Raw genomic sequence first — 20286 nt, forward strand, 5'->3', positions numbered from 1 at the left:
TGCAACTTTATTTAGATATGTTAGAACATCTGGAAAATAATCTTAGGAGGTATCACAACAGCAAGCATATCAAAAACTGTCTGCTAATTTGGTGCCTGTCTTCTTCATATCAATCATGAGAACACAGAAAAAGTTTGTGTAAGCTTCCTTTTGGCAAATAATGAGTTTATCCAGAATAAACTAGTGCCAAAATAGTGGTTTTGGGACAAGCAGATCATTCAATCTGTAATAAATCATCAGGCAACTTGGGAGTCTTTCTGTTTTCATTTAAGGATTCTACTTGTAGAGTAGATAAATCTATTTATCACTAAAGCCACAAGCTGTTCCTTGCCTTCATTTGATATTTTTACCCTTTTTTACTGCATTACTGAGGGGTCAGCAGGCCAGGCTACAGGTAAAGTATTATTATACAGAGGTAACTTTCTCTCCAGACACTAAGGTCTACCCAGTCTGGAAGCTGCCTCCCACCACAGAAAGCTGGTTTGTCTGGAGAGAAATCTGCCATGTCCTAATGTAACTGATAAAAAGTATCTATTTTCCCAAAGCAGGAGGAGAAAAAGAGACATCTCTTAGTATCTTAAGGTGATGGGAAAGGTGAAAAGAAATTTTAGGAAAGGCAGAGGAAAATGTGGAAAAATACTTATATGCAGAAGAATAAACTTCAGCAGCACACCTGACCAAGGCCAAGGAAGATATAACTTCCTGACCTTATTAACTTTCATAAGAAATAGGAAGCACTGTCCAGGAGGAATTCTTGTCCTTTGTGCCTTGATAAAAAGCAATGGCAATATCCACCAGCATGCTCAACAATGTGTTTTCTTATATATGTTTCCAAGCATTTACACTTTGGGAAGTATTTTGAGGGAGGAAACATGCTTCCATCACAACTCTTGAGTCAGGGCTGCATTCTGAACTGAATAGGCAGCATGATTTCAGGAGTGAATCTTAGAAGATGTATTTGGTAGGGGATTCACTACTAAAAAAAAAACACAGAAGAATTGATCTTGTTAAGTCACCAGAAATGCCAAATATCAAGTATACCAGTAGATGAGACCACTTACTGATAATTTGTGACAGGCCATTTTCTGCACCAAGAATAACATTCAGATAAATGTTCTGAAAAAGATCAGAAGAACATGTAGTGGTTTAACCTGTCTGGAAGCTAATCACCACACAGCTGTTCCTCACCCTCCTCCTCTTCCCCCATGGGATGGGGGAGAGAATCGAGGGGGAAAAAAAGTTTAAAAGAAAGCTTGTGGGTTGAGACAGACACAGTTTATTAGGATGGAAAAGAAAGGAAAATAATAATAAAAATTATAATAGTACTACTAATAATAATGTGTACAAACGATGCATAATGCAATTGCTCACCACCCATTGACCGATGCCCAGCCTATCCCTGAGAAGCTGGTCCCCCCATCCCGGCCAGCCACCCCTATATATTGTTTAGCATGACGTCAGAAGGTATGGAATACCCCTTTGGCCAGTTTGGGTCAGCTGCCCTGGGTCTGTCCCCTCCCAGCTCCTGCTGCACCCCCAGCCTGCCCACTGGCAGGACAGAGCGAGAAGCTGAAAAGTCCTTGGCTTGGTGTAAGCACTGCTCTGCAACAATTAAAACATCTGTGTGATACCAACATTATTCTCATCCTAAATCCAAAACACATCACTCTACCAGCTACTAGGAGGAAAATTAACTCTATCCTAGCCAAAACCAGGACAGAACAACATATAGAATGGCTGGTGGCTCTAGCTTCTGCAGCTGTTTGAAGAACCCAGAAAAGCTGATAAAGGCGAATAAAGGGAGGTGCCTCATGATGAAAGAAAACTTTCCCTTCCATGGGCTAATTCCAGTTTTGCAAACTGTTGCACAATGTGAGAATTCACTTAGAAACTTTTCTAAAACATAATCACAGAATCACAGAATGGCCGAGGTTGGAAGGGACCTCTGAAGATCATAGAATATCCTGAGTTGGAAGGGACCCTTAAGGATCATCAAGTCCAACTCTTGATACCGCACAGGTCTACCCAAAAGTTCAGACCATGTGACTAAGTGCACAGTCCAATCTCTTCTTAAATTCAGACAGGCTCGGTGCAGTGACCACTTCCCTGGGGAGCCTGTTCCAGTGTGCAACCACCCTCTCTGTGAAGAACCCCCTCCTGATGTCGAGCCTAAATTTCCCCTGCCTCAGCTTAACCCCGTTCCCGCGGGTCCTGTCACTGGTGTTAATGGAGAAAAGGTCTCCTGCCTCTCGACACCCCCTTACGAGGAAGTTGTAGACTGTGATGAGGTCTCCCCTCAGCCTCCTCTTCTCCAGGCTGAACAGACCCAGTGACCTCAGCCGTTCCTCGTACGTCTTCCCCTCCAGGCCTTTCACCATCTTCGTAGCCCTCCTCTGTACACTCTCCAACAGTTTCATGTCCTTTTTATACTGTGGTGCCCAGAACTGCACACAGTACTCGAGGTGAGGCCGCACCAGCGCAGAGTAGAGCGGGACAATCACCTCCCTTGACCTACTAGCGATGCCGTGCTTGATGCACCCCAGGACATGGTTGGCCCTCCTGGCCGCCAGGGCACACTGCTGGCTCATATTCAACTTGCTGTCTACCACGACCCCCAGATCCCTCTCTTCTAGGCTGCTCTCTAGTGTCTCATCGCCCAGTCTGTATGTGCAGCCAGGGTTTCCCCATCCCAGGTGCAGGACCCGGCACTTGCTCTTATTGAACTTCATGCGGTTGGTGATCGCCCAGCTCTCCAATCTGTCCAGATCTCTCTGCAAGGCCTTTCCACCCTCATTCGAGTCCACTACTCCTCCAAGTTTGGTGTCATCAGCAAACTTGCTCAAAATACCTTCTATTCCTACATCCAGATCGTTTATAAAAATATTGAAAAGTACCGGCCCTAAAATGGAGCCTTGAGGGACCCCACTGGTGACCGCCCGCCAGCCTGACGCAGCCCCATTTACCATAACCCTTTGGGCCCTGCCCGTTAGCCAATTGCTCACCCATCGTATGATGTTTTTATTTAGCTGTATGGTGGACATTTTGTCCAGTAGGATCCTATGGGAAACCGTGTCAAAAGCCTTGCTGAAGTCCAAAAAAATCACATCAGCTGGTTTCCCTTGGTCCATCATACGGGTGATCTTATCATAAAAGGAAATCAGGTTAGTTAGGCAGGACCTGCCCTTCACAAACCCATGCTGGCTGGGACCAATGACTGCTTTGTCCCCCAGGTGAGCCTCAATAAGTTCGAGAACCATCTTCTCGAAGTTAATTTTATTTGTAGATGTTCATACAATGTTGTGTTTTGGATTTAGGATGAGAATAATGTTGGTATCACACAGATGTTTTAATTTAGTTGTTTCAGACCAGAGCTTACACAGAACCAAGGACTTTTCAGTTTCTTGTGCTGCCCCACCAGCAAGGAGGCTGGGGTAGCACAAGAAGCTGGGAGGGGACAGAACCAGGACAGCTGGCCTAGGCTGACCAAAGGAATATCCCATACCATATGGCATCATGCTCAGCAATAAAAGTTGATGTAAAGAAGGAGGAAGGGAGATGTTTGAATTGATTGTATGTCTTCCCAAGAAAGCATTAAGTGTTATGAGCCCTGTTTTCTTGAAAGTGGCTGAACACCTGCCTACTGATGGAAAGTACTGAATGGAGTCCTTGTCAGGCTTAGCTTGTGTGTGAGGCTTTTGCATATCCTCGTGAACTGTCCTCACCTCAACCCATGAGCTCTCACACTTTCATCTTTCTGATTGTCTTCCCCATCCCACCTGGGGACAGTGAGTGAGCAGCTGAGTAGTACTGAGCTTTCTGCCAGGTTAAACTACCATAGTAGTGTGTTCAAGTCTCAGAAAAGAAATACCATATAGTAAAGTTTACTGGCGTAAAGAATATTTTGTTTCTTTGGTCAGCTGATATGTTTAGGAATAACTGATTGTAACTTTATTCTCAAAAAAGCTTAACTATTTTTATTTATGGACTTATATTTCCTTGCAAGTTTTGCCTCACTTGTATTGTTGTAAAACATTGCTGATAAGAGGAATACTGCCAGTGTTCATGACAACAAATCTAATTCCTTTATTTTTGCACTGAAACACCTTTTTTTTTTTTTTTTTTTTGTATATTTTTAAGGCTACAGTCAAATCTGCAGAACTGTGCTATCTGAGAAACTGTCCTGGGGTAGAAGAACAAAAAATCTTTGTGTATGAGATGCTATATTGAAATGGCATATAGGCCAGTGAAGAATTTAGAAATAACACACAGTTTCGTGTCAGAAAACACAAATTACATTTAGTTCTTTCCTCACAGCCTTATTTACAGTACACTGGGACTTTTGAGTGAAGGAATGGCAGTTAATAAAACATTTGATGGGTATTAATTACTTTCCACTTAATTACCTGCCATGTGGATCTTGTTGAGCTATTGATTACTGGCAAACATACATCCCAATGGGGATAGTGTGATTTAACTTCATCCAAGGAGTCAATTAGTCCAAGTAACACTGGGAGAGCTAGTGCTCTGCCTCAGTAGCTGGGGTTTCTTTCCAAGAATGGTAGATAAGCTATTTATTTGTTCATTAAAACACAGTACTATTGTCAACAGGAGGCAGTTACCAGGTGATACTGAAATTGGTAAAGTGTCATTGCTTCATCAAATATTAGTGGCGGCTTGTAGCTGTGAAGTGGGTGAAAAGACCATCTCTGATTTGAGAGCACAGATAAATGGATGAGGTCAAGATGTTAACCCTTGTTTCCTTACCTCATCCGTGTGAACTTCAATTACAAATTTGTAAGTGCAAATATCCCAAGTGCAATATGTCTTTCACTATCATTAATTTGGATGCTGTGGGACAACAGATCCCAAGCTGTGGCATGTGACATTCAATTAATATCACCAAATGTAAAACATGGCTTTACCCCCAAATCACCAAGAGTGAAACATGGCATGACCCCCAAATCACCAAGACTAAATAATTCTCTGTTCTCCAGAAAGGATTTTCTTCTTCTCTGACAAGAACAGCATGCTGTCTTCACATTAATTAATCTGAGTGAAACCTTGTGACTTAAACCACAGATATAATAAACTATTATTCATATTTATAGTTTGATTAGTATGTAACTGCAGATTATGAAACACGCATCTTGAATGGAAATCAAAGTTCTATTAAACACACACACAACCAACCAACCCACCAAACAAAAAACCACCCCCATCAGAAAAAAAAGCAAAACAAAAACAGCAGCAACAACAACAAAAACAAAAACAAAAGAACACAACTGACAAGAATTAAGGTGGAGAATTAAGTGTTTAAGAAATTGCTGCAGTAGAACTTCCATGGTTTTGTCTAAAAATTTGGATATTATTACCAGAAGATGTCTGGAAAAAAAACACCATTATTTTAAATGTAAAGGCTTGCAGTTCAGAGATGATGAAATATAATATACTTGAAAGATATTTTCTCTTTGTGATGGTTTAAAATGTCATTTTAAAATTAGAATCTCCTAGAAGAATTGAACAGATAAATTTACTGACTACAAGTAGTAGATTAGATTAGTTTAGATTAGATTAGATTAGATCTATATGAATGCATAAACCAAGAAATTGACACAGGGACACAAGGAGATATCCTTCAGTCATTTCCTGTAGAAGAGTGTCATGAAATTTATTAGATTATCTATCTATCTATCTATCTATCTATCTATCTATCTATCTATCTATTTACGGTGACCTGCATAAGAACTTGTATTTTTAAAAATCCACAGAAAAGACAGAGGGAAACATTCAAGTTTTGTTAACTGCCATACACGAATGATGTCATATACCTACGCTATGTTTAATGTTGCTTGAAACAAAACAAACAAAATAAACCAAACCAAGCCACACAAAAAAATAAAAATAAAATTGATTCACATTTTAGTTCCCTTTTAATCTACAAGAGTAGAAACTAACTTTTAAATAATACCGCAGTTCAAACTGAAAAAAAAAAATAGAGATTTGCCCAGATTTCATCTTTAAAAACAGAGTTTTTCATATATGTTCTTTAAGAGAGGGTCATTATATTTTGAGCTTGTAACAATATGAGAAAACCAAACAAATTCAACAGATATTTTTCTTTGTACCTCATTTGAAATTACTTGTAAAGTTGGATCAATTTATATAAATAAATAATTTAATTTATTGAGTTCTTCAAAGTTTATGGTTCCTTTAAAGTTAAATACATTTTACAAAGACTTTGAACACTATGAAAACAAAGGGGCTATTAAAATTACATTTACATTTACATCTGGAAAAATAGCTGTGCAAGAATGGAAACAGCGAGGGAAATTTGTGAATGCTGTTGAGATCTCCTTTTTGACCTGAGTTTCTGCTTTATAATGTTGTGAATAAAACTAAACAAAAAACAGACTTTTTAAGCTTGTCTCCTGTGTTTACAGATGTTTGCTAGGTAGTATCAGGCTTCTATAAAACTGTCTGTGTGAGTTACTTTATGGTCTCGTAACTTACCTTAGTAGCATACAGTGAGGTATAACCTCATTTATGTCAGTTGAATAATTCTGGATTGTTATAAGTAGATGAGGAGGATCAGTCTCCAAATCATTGTTAATAGGAAACTTAATATATGATACTGTTCAACAGTTTACTGGGTCTGGCTGAGATGGAATGTGTCTCTGTGATTTGCATTTGAGGTTAGAACAGTGTTGATAATACACCAATGTTTTGGGTATTGCTGATGCATACTGAGTCTCTGCTTCCCTGATTGTAGACCACCAAACCAAGATGAAGACACAGATGAGGTGTTCTACAAGCAGCTGACAGAAGTCGCACAGTCACCAGTGCTTGTTCTCATGGGGGACTTTAACTTCCCGGACACATGCTGGAAATACAATAAAGCCCTGAGGAAGCAGTCTAGGAGGTTCCGACTCAGCTGATTAGTGAGCCTACCAGAGGGGGTGCCCCACTAGACCTGCTGTTCACGAAAAGGGAAGGACTGGTGAGAGACGTGGTGTTTGGTAGTTGCTTTGGGCATAGTGACCTCAAAATGGTAGAGTTCTCTATTCTTGGTGAAGTCAGTGGGGGGATCAGTAAAACAGCTACCTTGGACATCCAGAGGGCAGACTTTGAACTCTTCAGGACACTGGCAGGGAGCCAGTCCTGAAGGGCAGAGGGGTCTAGAAAGGCTGGGTGATCCTTAAGAAGGAAGTCTTAAAGGCTCAGGAGCAGGCTGTCCCTGTGTGCTGTAAGATGAGCCGGCGGGGAAGAAGACTGGCATGGCAGGACAGGGAAATTTTGCTTAGTCTCTGTGAGAAAAAGAGAGTTTATGTCTGGTGGAAAAAGAGACAGGCAACTCGGGGAGAGTACAAAGAAGATGCCAGCATATGCAGAGAAAAAATCAGGAAGGCTAAAGCTCAACACAAACTCAACATCTTCAGGTATCGGAACATGGCCAAAACAACCCCATGCAGCGCTACAGGCTTGGGGCAGAGTGGCTGGAAAGCTGTGCAGAGGAAAAGGATCTGGGGGTGTTGGTTGATGCTCACCTGAACATGAGCCGGCAGTGTGCCCAAGTGGCCAAGAAGGCCAATGGCATCCTGGCTTGTATCAGAATAGTGTAGCCAGCAGGACCAGGGCGGTGATCGTCCCCCTGTACTTTGCTCTGGTGAGGCCACACCTCGAGTACTGTGTTCAGTTTTGGGCCCCTCACTACAAAGACATCGAGGCCCTGGAGTATGTCCAGAGAAGGGCTATGAAGCTGATGAAGGGCCTGGAGCACAAGTCCTGTGAAGAGCGGCTGAGGGAACTGGGGTTGTTTAGTCCGGAGAAGAGGAGGCACAGGGGAGACGTTATTGCTAGAACTAGAACTAGAACTATCTGAAAGGAAGGTGTGAGGAGCTGGGGGTCAGCCTCTTCTCACAGAAAACTAGTGATAGGACTAGAGGGAATGGCCTGAAGTTGCGCCAGGTGAGGTTTAAATTAGAAATTAAGAGACATTTCTTCTCAGAAAGAGTAGTCAGGAATTGGAATGGGTTTCCCAGGGAAGTGGTGGAGTCACCATCCCTGGGGGTATTTAAGGAAAAACATGGTTTAGCGTATAATACTAGTGGTAAGGGGCTGGTTGGACCAAATGATATTGAAGGTCTTTTCCAACCTTAATGAATGATTCTATGATTTCCAGGAAGTGGCTGGATATCTGCCTGCCAATGGTAGGTAGTGAATAAATTTCCCCTTTTTGCTTTGCTGCCATGTATGCCTTTTGATTTTCTTATTAAAATGCTCACCTACCAAGTCTCATATCATGATCTGCTGGATTCTGCACATGGGAACTGCACTGGGGTATGAAAGGCTGGAGATCAGCCCCACAGAAAGGCACCTGGGGGGTTTTGATTGATAGTAAGCTGAACAATAGCCAGCAGTGTGCCTTGGCAGCCATGAGGGCCACCCATGTCCTTGGGATGTATCAAGTAAAGCATTGCTAGCCAGTAAAGGGAAGTGATTCTCCTGCTCTACTCTCTGCTGGTGCAGCCTCACCTTGAGTACCGTGTGCAGTTTTGGTCGCCACAGTAGAAGAAAGACAAAACTGTTAGAGAGTGTCCAAAGGAGGGCTACAAAGATGGTAAAGGGTCTAGAGGGGGAAGACATATGAGGGATGGCTCATGTCACTTGGATTGTTCAGCCTGGGGAAGAGGAGACTGAGGGGAGACCTCACTGCAGTCTACAGCTTCCTCACGAGGGGGAGCAGAGGGGCAGGCTTGGATCTCTTCTCTCTGGTGACCAGCAATAGGACCTGAAAGAACAGATTGAAGCTGTGACAGGGGAGGTTCAGGCTAGATATCAAGAAAAGGTTCTTTATTGAGAGGGTGGTTGGGTGCTGGAACAGGCTCCCTATGGAAGTGGTCATGGCATCAAGTCTGCCAGAGTTCAAGAAGCATTTGAAGAAAGTTCTGACACATGATCTGATTTTAGGTGGTCTTTTGTGGACCAAGGAGTTGGACTTGATGATCATTGTGGGTCCCTTACAGCTCATATAGTCTATGATTCCTTGATTCTATGATGCTGTCCATCTTTTTTTTCTCCTCCTTTCCTTAAGGAGGAGTGAGAGAGAGAGAGAATGGGTGGGGTTCTGCAGCCAGTCAAAGTCAACCTGCAGAAAAACTGCTACAATTTTAACTGGATTTTAGAGAGTTTGCACACCCAATACAACTCCTCATATATGTATCTATAGACACACATCTCATTTTATCTTTAAAACTTTTGGAGCACATTAGGTTGACTTGTTTTTACATGTGACTGCAATGTAATTACTTGTGGATGATATTTTATAAAGATCATGTGATCGTTTGATTCAGACTAAATGAGAAAAGAAGTCCTCACACAGAAGAAGATACATTGTAGGATAACTCTCAGACTATTCTATTTGCTCCAGTGTGCCCATGTAAAATTTTTTGGATTTTGTCTATAATATAAAAAAGTCATTATTCTAACTAGGAAGTTTTCTCTCTTTTTTTTTCTTTTATAATTTTCTACCACTTATTTTTAATTCAGTCATAGGCTTCAGTACAATTAAACAAAGAAAGCACAACTCAGAAGAAATACTTGGTCAATAAAATATCATATCAACAGCTATAAATCTCTCATATATTCAAGGCATAAGGACAAGAGAGGAAGGTTTTCAAATTTCTATTTTAATGTAATTTTAAATGCAATATAGGGGTCACTGTATCTTAGGATAAAGCTCTGGGAAGCTGTGAAAAAACAGGTGAGCAGTAGGGGATGGGGCAGAAATTATTGTAAAACATTCTTGTCTCTCCCAGTATCAGGCTTCTGTAGTGGTAAATTAGCATGCTAAAATGAAAGCAATTGACCCATTTTAGATGGTGGTGAAGTCTGTGTGTATGCTGTGGAGGAATTATTTAGTGGAGTGTTGTGCTTTAATGTGGTTAATGGTAGTACAAAAGGGGAATGGGACCTTGTTTTTCCGCTTACGCTGTAAACAAGGTTTCAGGGGAAATTCTTTGAAGTACAGAGATCTAAGCTGGCCAGTTTTGAATCCCCCCTGAGGTACTACAGAGGAACAGTAGGTATCTGATAATGTTTACACTTCATGTAAATCTTTTTTGGCATCAAACACACTGTTGACAAACAAGATAAGAAGTGGATTATTTAAAACCGGTGCTTAAGATAAATCGGATACTTATATGATTTGTGGCATTGAAGCTTTTACTGTCTCTCTCATGACTTTGAAAAAAGAATGTAAAACAGTAGAAGACTAGATTTTCAAAGCTCTGCTCTGCTTGTGTTCTTACTTCAAGACCCACAGCCAAGTTTTCGGAGGTGAGGAGACAGGCCACAGTGAAATCTGGAAATGTATTGCGGACATCATCCATGTCATGAATTCATCCTGAGTATGCTGTTCTTTCTGGAAAACTGTATGTAAAGTACAGTTGCATCCCCCAACTCCTGAGTATTTCCAAAGTTCTGGTGTAAATGCCAGATTTCCTTCCAATAACTCTGACACTTATCTTTGTTGGAGTAGTTCCTTCCATCTAGTTAAACACACAGAGAAATATGTGAGCTACAGTGCAGTGGTATGAGGAGTCAAAGCTGTAAACAAAAACTTAAGCTGTGCTGACAGAAGCCGGTAAGGAGCACTATGGTTTAAATATAGCATCTCAGGACTTCAGAAGACATTATAAATTGTGCTACAACACAAGTCTAACTTGTGATATATTATGTTGAACCCTATGTCTTTTTGTGTTGAAGTACAGTTTCATTTTCTTCCCCCTTAACTCTGCAAAAGAAAACAATAAGGAAACATCGTCATAAACAGCTCTGAAATATGTGATTATCATATTAATTATGTGGCTTGTAAAGTATTTTTATAAATATATTTGAATCCACTCTATATGTGGGATCACATTGCTATCCATACAAAATACAGGAATAAGTTTCTTATTCTGCACTCTTAAAAGTTTTTCTCCAAATATTACTTATTTGTTTATAGGACTATTAAGTTTTTATTTCATCTTCCATAAAACCTCTTGAGATGGACTCTGGGTTGTATATCTAAGATGCTGGTTTTGATCTGCTATTCCAGTAACATCACTGGAGACCTGCAAAGCTGCACATTATGGGAGATGGATCTACTGAGAAGTTTAAAAGCTTTCTGGAATACAGGTTTACAATATCATTCAATATGGTAAGCACTGACTTGTCATACCTGTGATAAAGAGCCAATGGCCTTAATTGTGCTCTCTGTTTCAGCAAAGCACTTTTTTTTTTAATTCTTCTTTTTTTTTTTTTTAATTCTTCTTCTTTTTTAAATCACTAATGCTGTTTATGTTCACAAAATGAGGCTGTGAAACATGTGTGTTCTCAACTTTCTTTGATCTAACCGAGACATCGGAACTCACAAGGAAGAAAGTGTTGGGGTGTTGCAGGATTTACTTACAGCATTGAAGCCAACGTAACAGCTTGTTAGAGTGTACAAGAAGGGGCTGGGGAGTAAAGTCGGGTTTAGGACTTGCCCTTTCTCATGAGCAGCAGTCTGACAGAATAACTTAGAAAAGGAGGTGGAAGTGGCAAAATAGGTGGGAGATAGCTGTGGAGGATTATCTGAAACAGTGGCCAGCTGTCAACTTTCAAGGTTGACCAGCCTTTTATATGACCATCCCTAAATTAGCGGAAGAAAAATCCACTTAATACTACTGGCAAAGCCTTAGGTACATATCTATTGGCCATTTGGAAAGCGAAGACAGAAGAAACCTCATCAAATGGGAAGAGCACTACAAAGGCCCACTGTCTTCAGCAGTTAACTCCTGTCTCTTCAAACACTTCAACAAGATTGGAGGAAAAATGTATTCTGTCATTTGTTCCTTTCCAAATGCAATGGACACCTAAATGATAGTGATTTATAATTCCCAATGGGATTTACAGCCCCAAGTGAACCACATCCTCTGAGACCAGAAAGATTTCCAGGAATAAATGATCATGGCAAGAAACAATCATGGCCATCTACTCTGTTCTATCTGGTGTCTGAAAACAACAGAACACTGGACGTGAACCTGTAGCTTGTTTATAGCCCCTGATGGAAGAGATGGCTTGTAGTGTATTTGGGACTGTTTCATTAGTGTTTCTTCTTCACAGTGAGGGTGACGGAGCATTAGAACAGGCTGCCCAGGGAGGTTGTGGAGTCTCCTTCTCTGGAGATATTCAAGGCCCGTCTGGATGCCTACCCGGGCAACCTGCTTTAGGGAACCTGCTTTGGCAGGGGGGTTGGACCCGATGATCTCCTGAGGTCCCTTCCAACCCCTACAATTCTGTGATTCTGTGATTATTTCTTCTTTTCTCTCTCTTTGATTTTTTGTTTTTGAAATTATCTCTTTGGGACAGTTCATGGGAATTACTTTAAACTTGATGATGAGAACTGGATGTGTAAATGCTCCTCTCATACAAAGTTTTGATGTCCTATATTTGATGTCTTTGGAACAGATTTATTTATTTATTTATTTAATTTTAGGAGTTACAGAAATGTTTGAATATGTTTTGGAAGCTTTCCAAAATATAACCATGACATTTTGTAATGGATAAGGGGTGGTAAAATGTGGCTTTTAAATAAGTAAATAAATAAATAAAAAACAAACAAACAAACAAACAAAAAAGGAGAGAAAAAATACTTCTGATGTTATCTTGTTGCTTGATTGAGAAATCACCTAAGAAGTTAAGGCTTTTATCAAGGAGATTATTGCTGTTTTACTTGACAATAATCATACTGAAAACATTGCTTTTTCAACCCTCAGTAAAAGTTACACTCAACAACATTCCTCAAAAATGTTTTCAAATAGTAAAAACCTGTTTTGCTAAAGACAACTATGATAAAATCAAGTATTTAAAATTTATAGTTTTGAATATTTGAATCTGATCCAGAAATGTGCAAATAAATACAGAAATATTTTATTGCTTTCAATTCAAATAGTTTATATTAAATAGAAAAAACCTTAAAATTCTAGAGAGCAACAGTTAACAGCTAACTTTGTCTTTACCTTAAAAGTATATAAAGAAGAAGATTAGTGTAAATGATGATGTGGAGTTCTATAGAAGATATTGTTGGCTTGATTTTGAAATGACTGGTATATTTCATCAAAGCTTAGCCACTATACAGACTTTTCCTGCAGAAATGCCAGTAGACTTTTATCACATTATATATAGTACATTTGTATATGCTCAGTGCTTGGTGACAAAATATTCGAGAAAAGTTTCAGTGTTTATGCTTTCAATTGGTTCTCAGTTGTTTTTTTTTGTATCTTTCTACATTCCAAAAGGAGACTGCATGACTATTATGTGTCAAGCTATTTTCACTTCAGAGGGCAAGAAAATTATACCCGAGACAATTCACAATGATCCAAGGACACTCTCTCTAAGTTACAGAGCAAACTAAATACATCAGAAAATGTATCAGATGTACAATTAAAAATAATATATAAACAGCCTCTTTTGGAAAGGAGGTACAGCCAAACTGTTTGCAGTGGAGCCATCCTGGCTATTATTACCATACAGAATCCTCTTCAAATTACCCACCAAAATGAAAACCTGAAAGCCATCTCTCTGCAGGTGTTTGCTCAGGATGGCTAGAGGACAGTAGTTGCTCTCCCCACTAACTGAGCCTTTCAGTTTCCTTCCAAAAATGGTCATAGCTTTTCTGGTCTCATCAGGTCGTGTAGAATTCCAGGAAGACTACTGTGGGATGGACACTTTGGACGTTTCATTTGTAGTCAGTTATAGCACACCTTTCTCTTTGGCTTTTGTGAAAAGAGATCGGAGGCTGCCCCCATGTCGGTCAGAGCCTGTTCCAGCTGGCTCGAAAATGGACCTAGTGCTGAATAAGTCTGAACCCATCCACAATGCTGGTGTTTTCCCTGTGACGGCACAGTTAAGAAAGGGTAAAAATTGCTTGCTGTGAGAAAAGTTTGAGAAAATGAGAAACATCCCTACACACAGACACCAAGGTCAGTGAAGGAGGAGGGGGATGAGGTGCTCCAGATACTAGATCAGAGATTCTTCTGCAACACATAGAGGACTCCATACTACAGCACATGATCTTCTTATTCTTATCTTGACCTATAAATTTTTCATCTTGTTTTCTCCTCCTGTACTGCTGAGAAGGGAGAGAGAGAGGGTGGCTGGGTAGGCACCCAGGCCAAGGCTCAGTTTTTTATCTTGTCAGTAGAGAAATGTTGCCTTATTACAATACATTTATTTATTTTTTTATTGAAATCGTCTGATCCTGGTAGAGTTATGAGAGATGATTTCTACAGCTGAAGAGCTGTTCCAAAGTAAATAAATCATATCTGTCTGGACAGACGCAGACACAGAAATTAAAAATACCATATCTTGGAAGATAAATTATCTAAAATATACTCTTTGATAAAAGAAGCACTTAAAAACAAACAAAAAAAAAAGAAAAAGAAAAATATTATTAACAGATAGAAGTTATCTGTTCTAAATAGTGGGTCAACAGGACACAGTGTATTTGCAAGAAATGTACAATTCCCATTTGTGACCATAAACACTGTGGGGTCCACATCTCTATGGATGAAAACCAAACCCTGTTAGCATACAGATGTGTGGTACCTTTTAAAATCCCTGCAGTATCTTCCTACCTGCTGTGCTTAATTTCAGATTCAAGTGCTGTCATTAAAGGAAAGGAAAAAAAAAAAAGAAAAAAAAAGGCACATAACCAACTGTTTTTGCCTATATCTGTGCCCTACATTGCATTGGCTTGTTCTCAAATATTTTCCTGGTGTCACAGCTCCCCAGACATTTTTTGAATATATGATCTTTTAGCCCCTAGATCCTACTTTTCTTTTTCTAGATGGAATATATCTGTTTGACATACAAAATGGCAAGTTTCTTATTGTTTTCTTATAAACAATTTTCTTGCAAATCTTTCTTGGCAGCATTCCTTAAGAAAAAAATAAAATCTCTACTGTAAAGTTTGTATTTAGAATACTAAAAAAAAAAATAAAAAAGATCTGTTACAATCTGGCAAGACATCAACTCTCTTCCAAGACTAGTCGTACTAAGCCTAATTCTCATTTTGATTTATTTGACTTTGGATATAATGCAATTAAATTAGCAAAGACAAGTAATGAACAAAACCCTGGGGATGAATTAGCCATTGTATCTGGTCCATTAATCTCTTCTTCAATTCTTGAGAATTGTGGCTCACCCAGACCCAGAGATCAAATAAAATGCCTAATTGGGAAAATCCTAAACAAGAGTATCCTGGGGAGCTTGAATTTATTTGTCAACTGTTCAAACAACTATGTTGTTTATATGTCTTTAAAACCCTGATACTTTACCACCACTATATCTTAATCCAGATACTTTGAACACAGGAGGGTGATTGAGAATTGTTTTCAATTAACTGGAATAGAGAGAGACACTTATTCTAAAAACAGTTGTGTTGTGAACATTCTGCCAAACATGCTGAGAATTTTAGATCAAAACATCAGGTTTGAGGAATGCTCTGAAAACTCTGTGAGGGTAGTGGTAAGCACAGCTAATGGATATTCTGGTTTTTTCAATAATGTTTGTATTAAGCACTGTGATTCAATAAGAGGAAGAATTATGGTATAATAAATTATTTCTGTTGCTGTTGATGTTTTTGTCAAATTCAATAACATATTTAGAGGGAAAGGTAACAAATATGGGACTTCTTTCTGCTTCTTTTTATTCCAGAATTGCATGCTGATTTTTCTGGAGGTCCTGAAACACAACCAGTGTATTTGATCTCTATTTGGACTTGAACAAAAATGCTGAGAACAGTTAAAAGTCCATACTTGCTTTTGAGCATTATAATATTTTATGTTTCTATTGTCACTAAAAGAATAGAAACCCATTTTCCTAGCATGAAAAAACATTTTTCTGATGATGTATTTCATTGTTACTCAATTTTTTGTCTCTCTTCCAGGGTAGAGAAAGAAAGAAAAAAAAGCCCGTGGAAAAATGCATGGCCAGGAAACAGAGGGTTAGGTGCTTGGTTTTTGTCATTGTTTTTTGTTGTTTGTTTGCAATCTTTACCACTGGTCCAATCTTTACCACTGCAATCTTTACCACTGGTTCAGATATGACATACAGATCAGAAAAGCTGCATGAATTCTTGCACGCATCTTTCTTACTACAAATTCCTGTTCTCAGTTGCAACAACAATGATCATGAGATTACAGTAGTTTGCTTACAGGGTGTGCAAAATAGCTCTAGCATGACTGTATTCCATGTTATGACGCTATCAAGAGGGCTCTCACTGGTTATTGTTTCTGTACCCTAGTGGTACTTTTTCTTAGATCAGTGTGTGTTTTGGTTTTGGGTGGGCTAGAGTTAGTTTTCTCTGTAGGGCCTCGCACAATACTGTGTTTTGAATATTTGATGAAAATAGTGGTGCTAATACATCTATGTTTTTAGCTGTTGCAGAGCAGAGTTTACACAGAACCAAGGACTTTTCAGCTTCTTGTGCTGCCCTACCAGTGAGGAAGCTGGAGGTACACAAGAAGCTGGGAGGGGATAGAACAAGAACAGCTGGCCCAGATGGACCAAAGGGATATCCCATACCATACGGCATCATGCTCAGCAATAAAACTGGAGTAAAGAAGAAGGAAGTGGGCTACATTCAGAGTGATGGTGTTTATCTTTCCAAGAAATCACTATGTGTGATGAGCCCTGCTTTCCTGGAGGTGGCTGAACACTTGCCTGCAGGTGGGAAGCAGTGAATGAATTCCTTGTTTTGCTTTACCTGCATGTGTTTTTTGCTTTCCCTGGCAATCTGCCTTCATCTCAACTCATGAGGTCTCAGAGTTTTACCTTTCTGTTTCTTTCCCTCATCCTACCTGGGGAGAGTGAGTGAGCGGCTGGGTGGTGCTGACAGACTTCTTGTACTAGTCTATAGGGCTTTATGAAATGCTACTTTTGAAACAAAGTTGCAGTGAACGAGCACATTAAAGGTGCTCTGTAGTAGGGGATAGAAGAAAAGCTGTCAGGAATGGTGTAAGTATAGTTGGAGATTGATTAGAAACCTCTATCTCCATGCCTATTCTTCTATGACTGTACGTCTTTGTCTCTATCAAGTACCAGTCAAGCAATGAAATAATAACTCTAATAGCAACTTCTCATAAAGGACAAGGGGTGGTTATTCCACATAACACTGATAAAATATATTTGGTCCACAAATGTATACTCAGTTTGTACTCTGCTTCACAGGGCTAAGAACTAACAGATGAAGGAGAACCTGAGAAAGAAAGCCTGATGAATTAAAGTTATAAAAATCTCGCCCTGAAAAACAAACAAACAAACAAAAAAACAGCTTTTGAATGTTCTTTTCTTCAATCTGTATGAAGTATTTCGTATTCCTGAAAGTTTCCTTCCAAATGTGAAGAAGCAGCTAAAATCTCTTTTGTATTTTAAATGATTTGTTTGTATTCATTTCACATTGTTTGAGAAATGAATAAAATAATAAATAAATGGCTTGCCTTTCTTCAGTGTATGCCATAAATAGGGTTTCCTCTGATCTGAAGTGTTAAAATGCCCTGTTGCATACTATCAAGATGAACAGATTTTGGCTCTCATGAAAACTAGATTGTGTTTATATTCAGACATTCTGGGGACAACAAATAGAATTCAGAAGTTGCTAGCTAAAAGGAACAGTAAAGTTCTTAGTATTTTTTTCCTCCAGATGATCATAGCACTGTTGTCTCCTGTTATTTTTTTTTTTCCTGCTAAATACAGTGCCTGCATTTGATGCTAAAATATCAACACAGTTCATATTTTTGTCCATATAAAGTGATGCTATCTTGTTTACCCCACAAGTAGATTTTATATGTTTGTTTGTGACTGTTTGCTTTTGCCATTGCTTCCACTTTCTCACTTACAAGAAAAAGTATAAATCTGTTTTCTCAGATCTCATTTGCATAATTACCTGGACATTGATACCTTTGATGGCTTTTAAACCTTCTACTGAATTATCCAAAGAAAGACCTATTTAATGTCACTTTAAATGATCTGCCACTACTTATCTGTGCTGACAGAGCTCTCTATGCCATCTATTTGACTTTTAAGTAAATAAATAAATATATATTTCCATTTCAAAACACCCAAATCTTAAAATTACTCACTAGTATTGCATATCTTGTTATTACAAATTTTCTCTTCCTTTTTGCTTTTGGTTTTTCATTTTTCAACCTAGATCAGCTCTCAGTCCTCTTTCTCTCATGGCTTTAGAAACTATTGTTATTCTCACGCAAACAGTTTTAGTCAAATATTATTTTCTGAGCTATGGTGTTTGTAGAAGCAGGGATGGAATGCTGGTCAATTAAAACACCAGTCTCTACCAACTCTTCTTCCTTGCTGGACATTATTTTTTCTATTCTGTAGATTACTCTTGAGGAACTCTTACTGTATTCAATGTTTATTTTTCTCCCACTTGTTAATACTTGATCAAGACACTTCCATTTTTTTATTCTGGTGAGTGGATGACTTCAAACCAGTGTACTGTAAGTATTCTTTTGCAGTGCCTTTGACTTATGCTTGAGTCCCTGATACTTTGAAACCCAGAGATAACTAACAAGTCTGCTTCTCTCACTAATCATAATCAGTTTTGTGTAGTATGAGTTACAAAGTCCACTTCTGAAATTGCACTTTAACCATAATGGGAGAAAGATTATTTGGAACAACTCTGCTGCTGCCTAGAAAGTTGCTACCTTCTAGTTTTCTGCCTCTGTAGCCAGCGGTCTTCTTCACTATTAGTTACTTATGATTCTTCCTACATGTTACTCACTTTTGGTAATCAAGAGCTGACAAACTGGACCAGTTCTATAGACAGTCCCCACCTATGGGCATTATAATGAACCTTGGTAGGTACCATGGAGAAAAAGCTTGTACCTCTTCTATCTGTGCTGTACCTGGGCTGTGGATAATTAGTTGAATTCAGTCACTTTCACTGTCAATATGGCACCCTTCATGACCAGTAAAATTCTCATTAAAACATTCTTTTTGCTGACAAACTTGTCACTGGCAGACTTCGTTAAATAATTAACTCAGATACTGATCACAGATCTACAAAGTGACATAGTTAACTGATCAGCTTATCTCTCAGAGGCAGATAATTTATTCTTAGCCTTTGGATGCAGTCAGTGGAGAGGCTTTCAAAACTCGCATACCTCCAGACGGTGTGGTGCAATATCTGTGATTTACACACAAGAGAGGTATTGTGTTGCTGTGTGATGGGAATGTTTATTACACGGAATTGCAGTAGATATCCATGACATTTATGTAAAGGAACTATGAAATATTACTACAATATAGGGACATTTTTTTTTCTTTCTTTCTTTCTTGAAGAGGAATCACAACATTGACCTACTACAGGAAGGTTATACCACTGAAAGAAATGAAACCTTAGATAGACATAGTAATAACAAAAACAACCCAAAAAAGATCTTTGTTTTACTACTTATTGGGTGAGCTTTAATAGTTCTTAATAAAATAAGTGTCACAATGACATTTTGGTAAAAGAAAAAAAAATTGTTTTTGACCACTGAATAATAATATGGCTGTTAACAAGTATTAGAAAATGAAATGTCTACCAGTTAAATTTAATCTGTAACTCAAGGCATCTAATGGTAAAGGCTCTTCAGAGTTCTCTCTCAGAAGTTTAAATGGGTTCCTGAAGTGTATTTCAGAGTGAAGTTAAGCAAATATTACTTTTTGGTTTTGAACCTGATCAGGCCTTTCTGTTCAGGCTTGAATGAGAGGTGCTTCATAGTCACCCTGTTAAAGACAGTCCCCAAAAGAAGTCTAATAGATTCTAATTCTTTCCTTGAAGTCACTGTTGTTGAGGGTTGATGGAACTGCATCTCCATGAAAATCAACTTCTTGCAGATGACAAAGTAAGAATGAGGTGGTTTGAAGTCTTTGAAGCACAAGAACTGTCTAAATTGGACAACTGACAGAAACATGATAGCAGAGTGATTACTCAACATCATGCCAAAGGCAGGCAGAAGAATGGTGTGGTTCAGAGCTTCAATGGACTCAAAACTGTGGAAATGTGGAAGATGAACAGAGCATGTTGAAACAACATTTCATTCTGTGTCTGTAAGCTATTGGATCTTGTTAAAAGGATGACATTAATTACAGTTTTTCACTGTGACTAACTGAAGCAGTTGCTGTGCTTAACAGGTTTCAGTTAGCACAGCCAGGAGTAGCCAACCTTACAATCATAAGAAGAAACTTAGTAAT

The 20286-nt window shown here is 39.0% G+C and overlaps 1 protein-coding gene across 7 annotated transcripts in view; it reads left to right on the top strand.

The window, feature by feature from the left end:
- Positions 1–17432, top strand: part of LOC310889955 (uncharacterized protein) — a 34180-nt gene extending 16748 nt beyond the window's left edge. For 4 of the 7 annotated variants that reach the window (XM_083818252.1, XM_083818253.1, XM_083818254.1 and 1 more), the window contains 4 exons: positions 11099–11200; positions 15974–16035; positions 16465–16755; positions 17257–17432. In XM_083818252.1, coding sequence (XP_083674378.1) covers positions 11099–11200; positions 15974–16035; positions 16465–16755; positions 17257–17276 — 475 coding nt within the window. In that variant the 3' untranslated portion in view covers positions 17277–17432. Of the gene's footprint in view, positions 1–6769; positions 11201–15973; positions 16036–16464; positions 16756–17256 lie in introns of all 7 variants that reach the window. The other 3 variants (XM_083818249.1, XM_083818250.1, XM_083818251.1) reach the window with 1 other exon arrangement.
- Positions 17433–20286: the final 2854 nt, after the last annotated feature.

Source organism: Anser anser (assembly GCF_964211835.1).
Source record: "Anser anser genome assembly, chromosome: Z".
NCBI lineage: Eukaryota > Metazoa > Chordata > Aves > Anseriformes > Anatidae > Anser > Anser anser.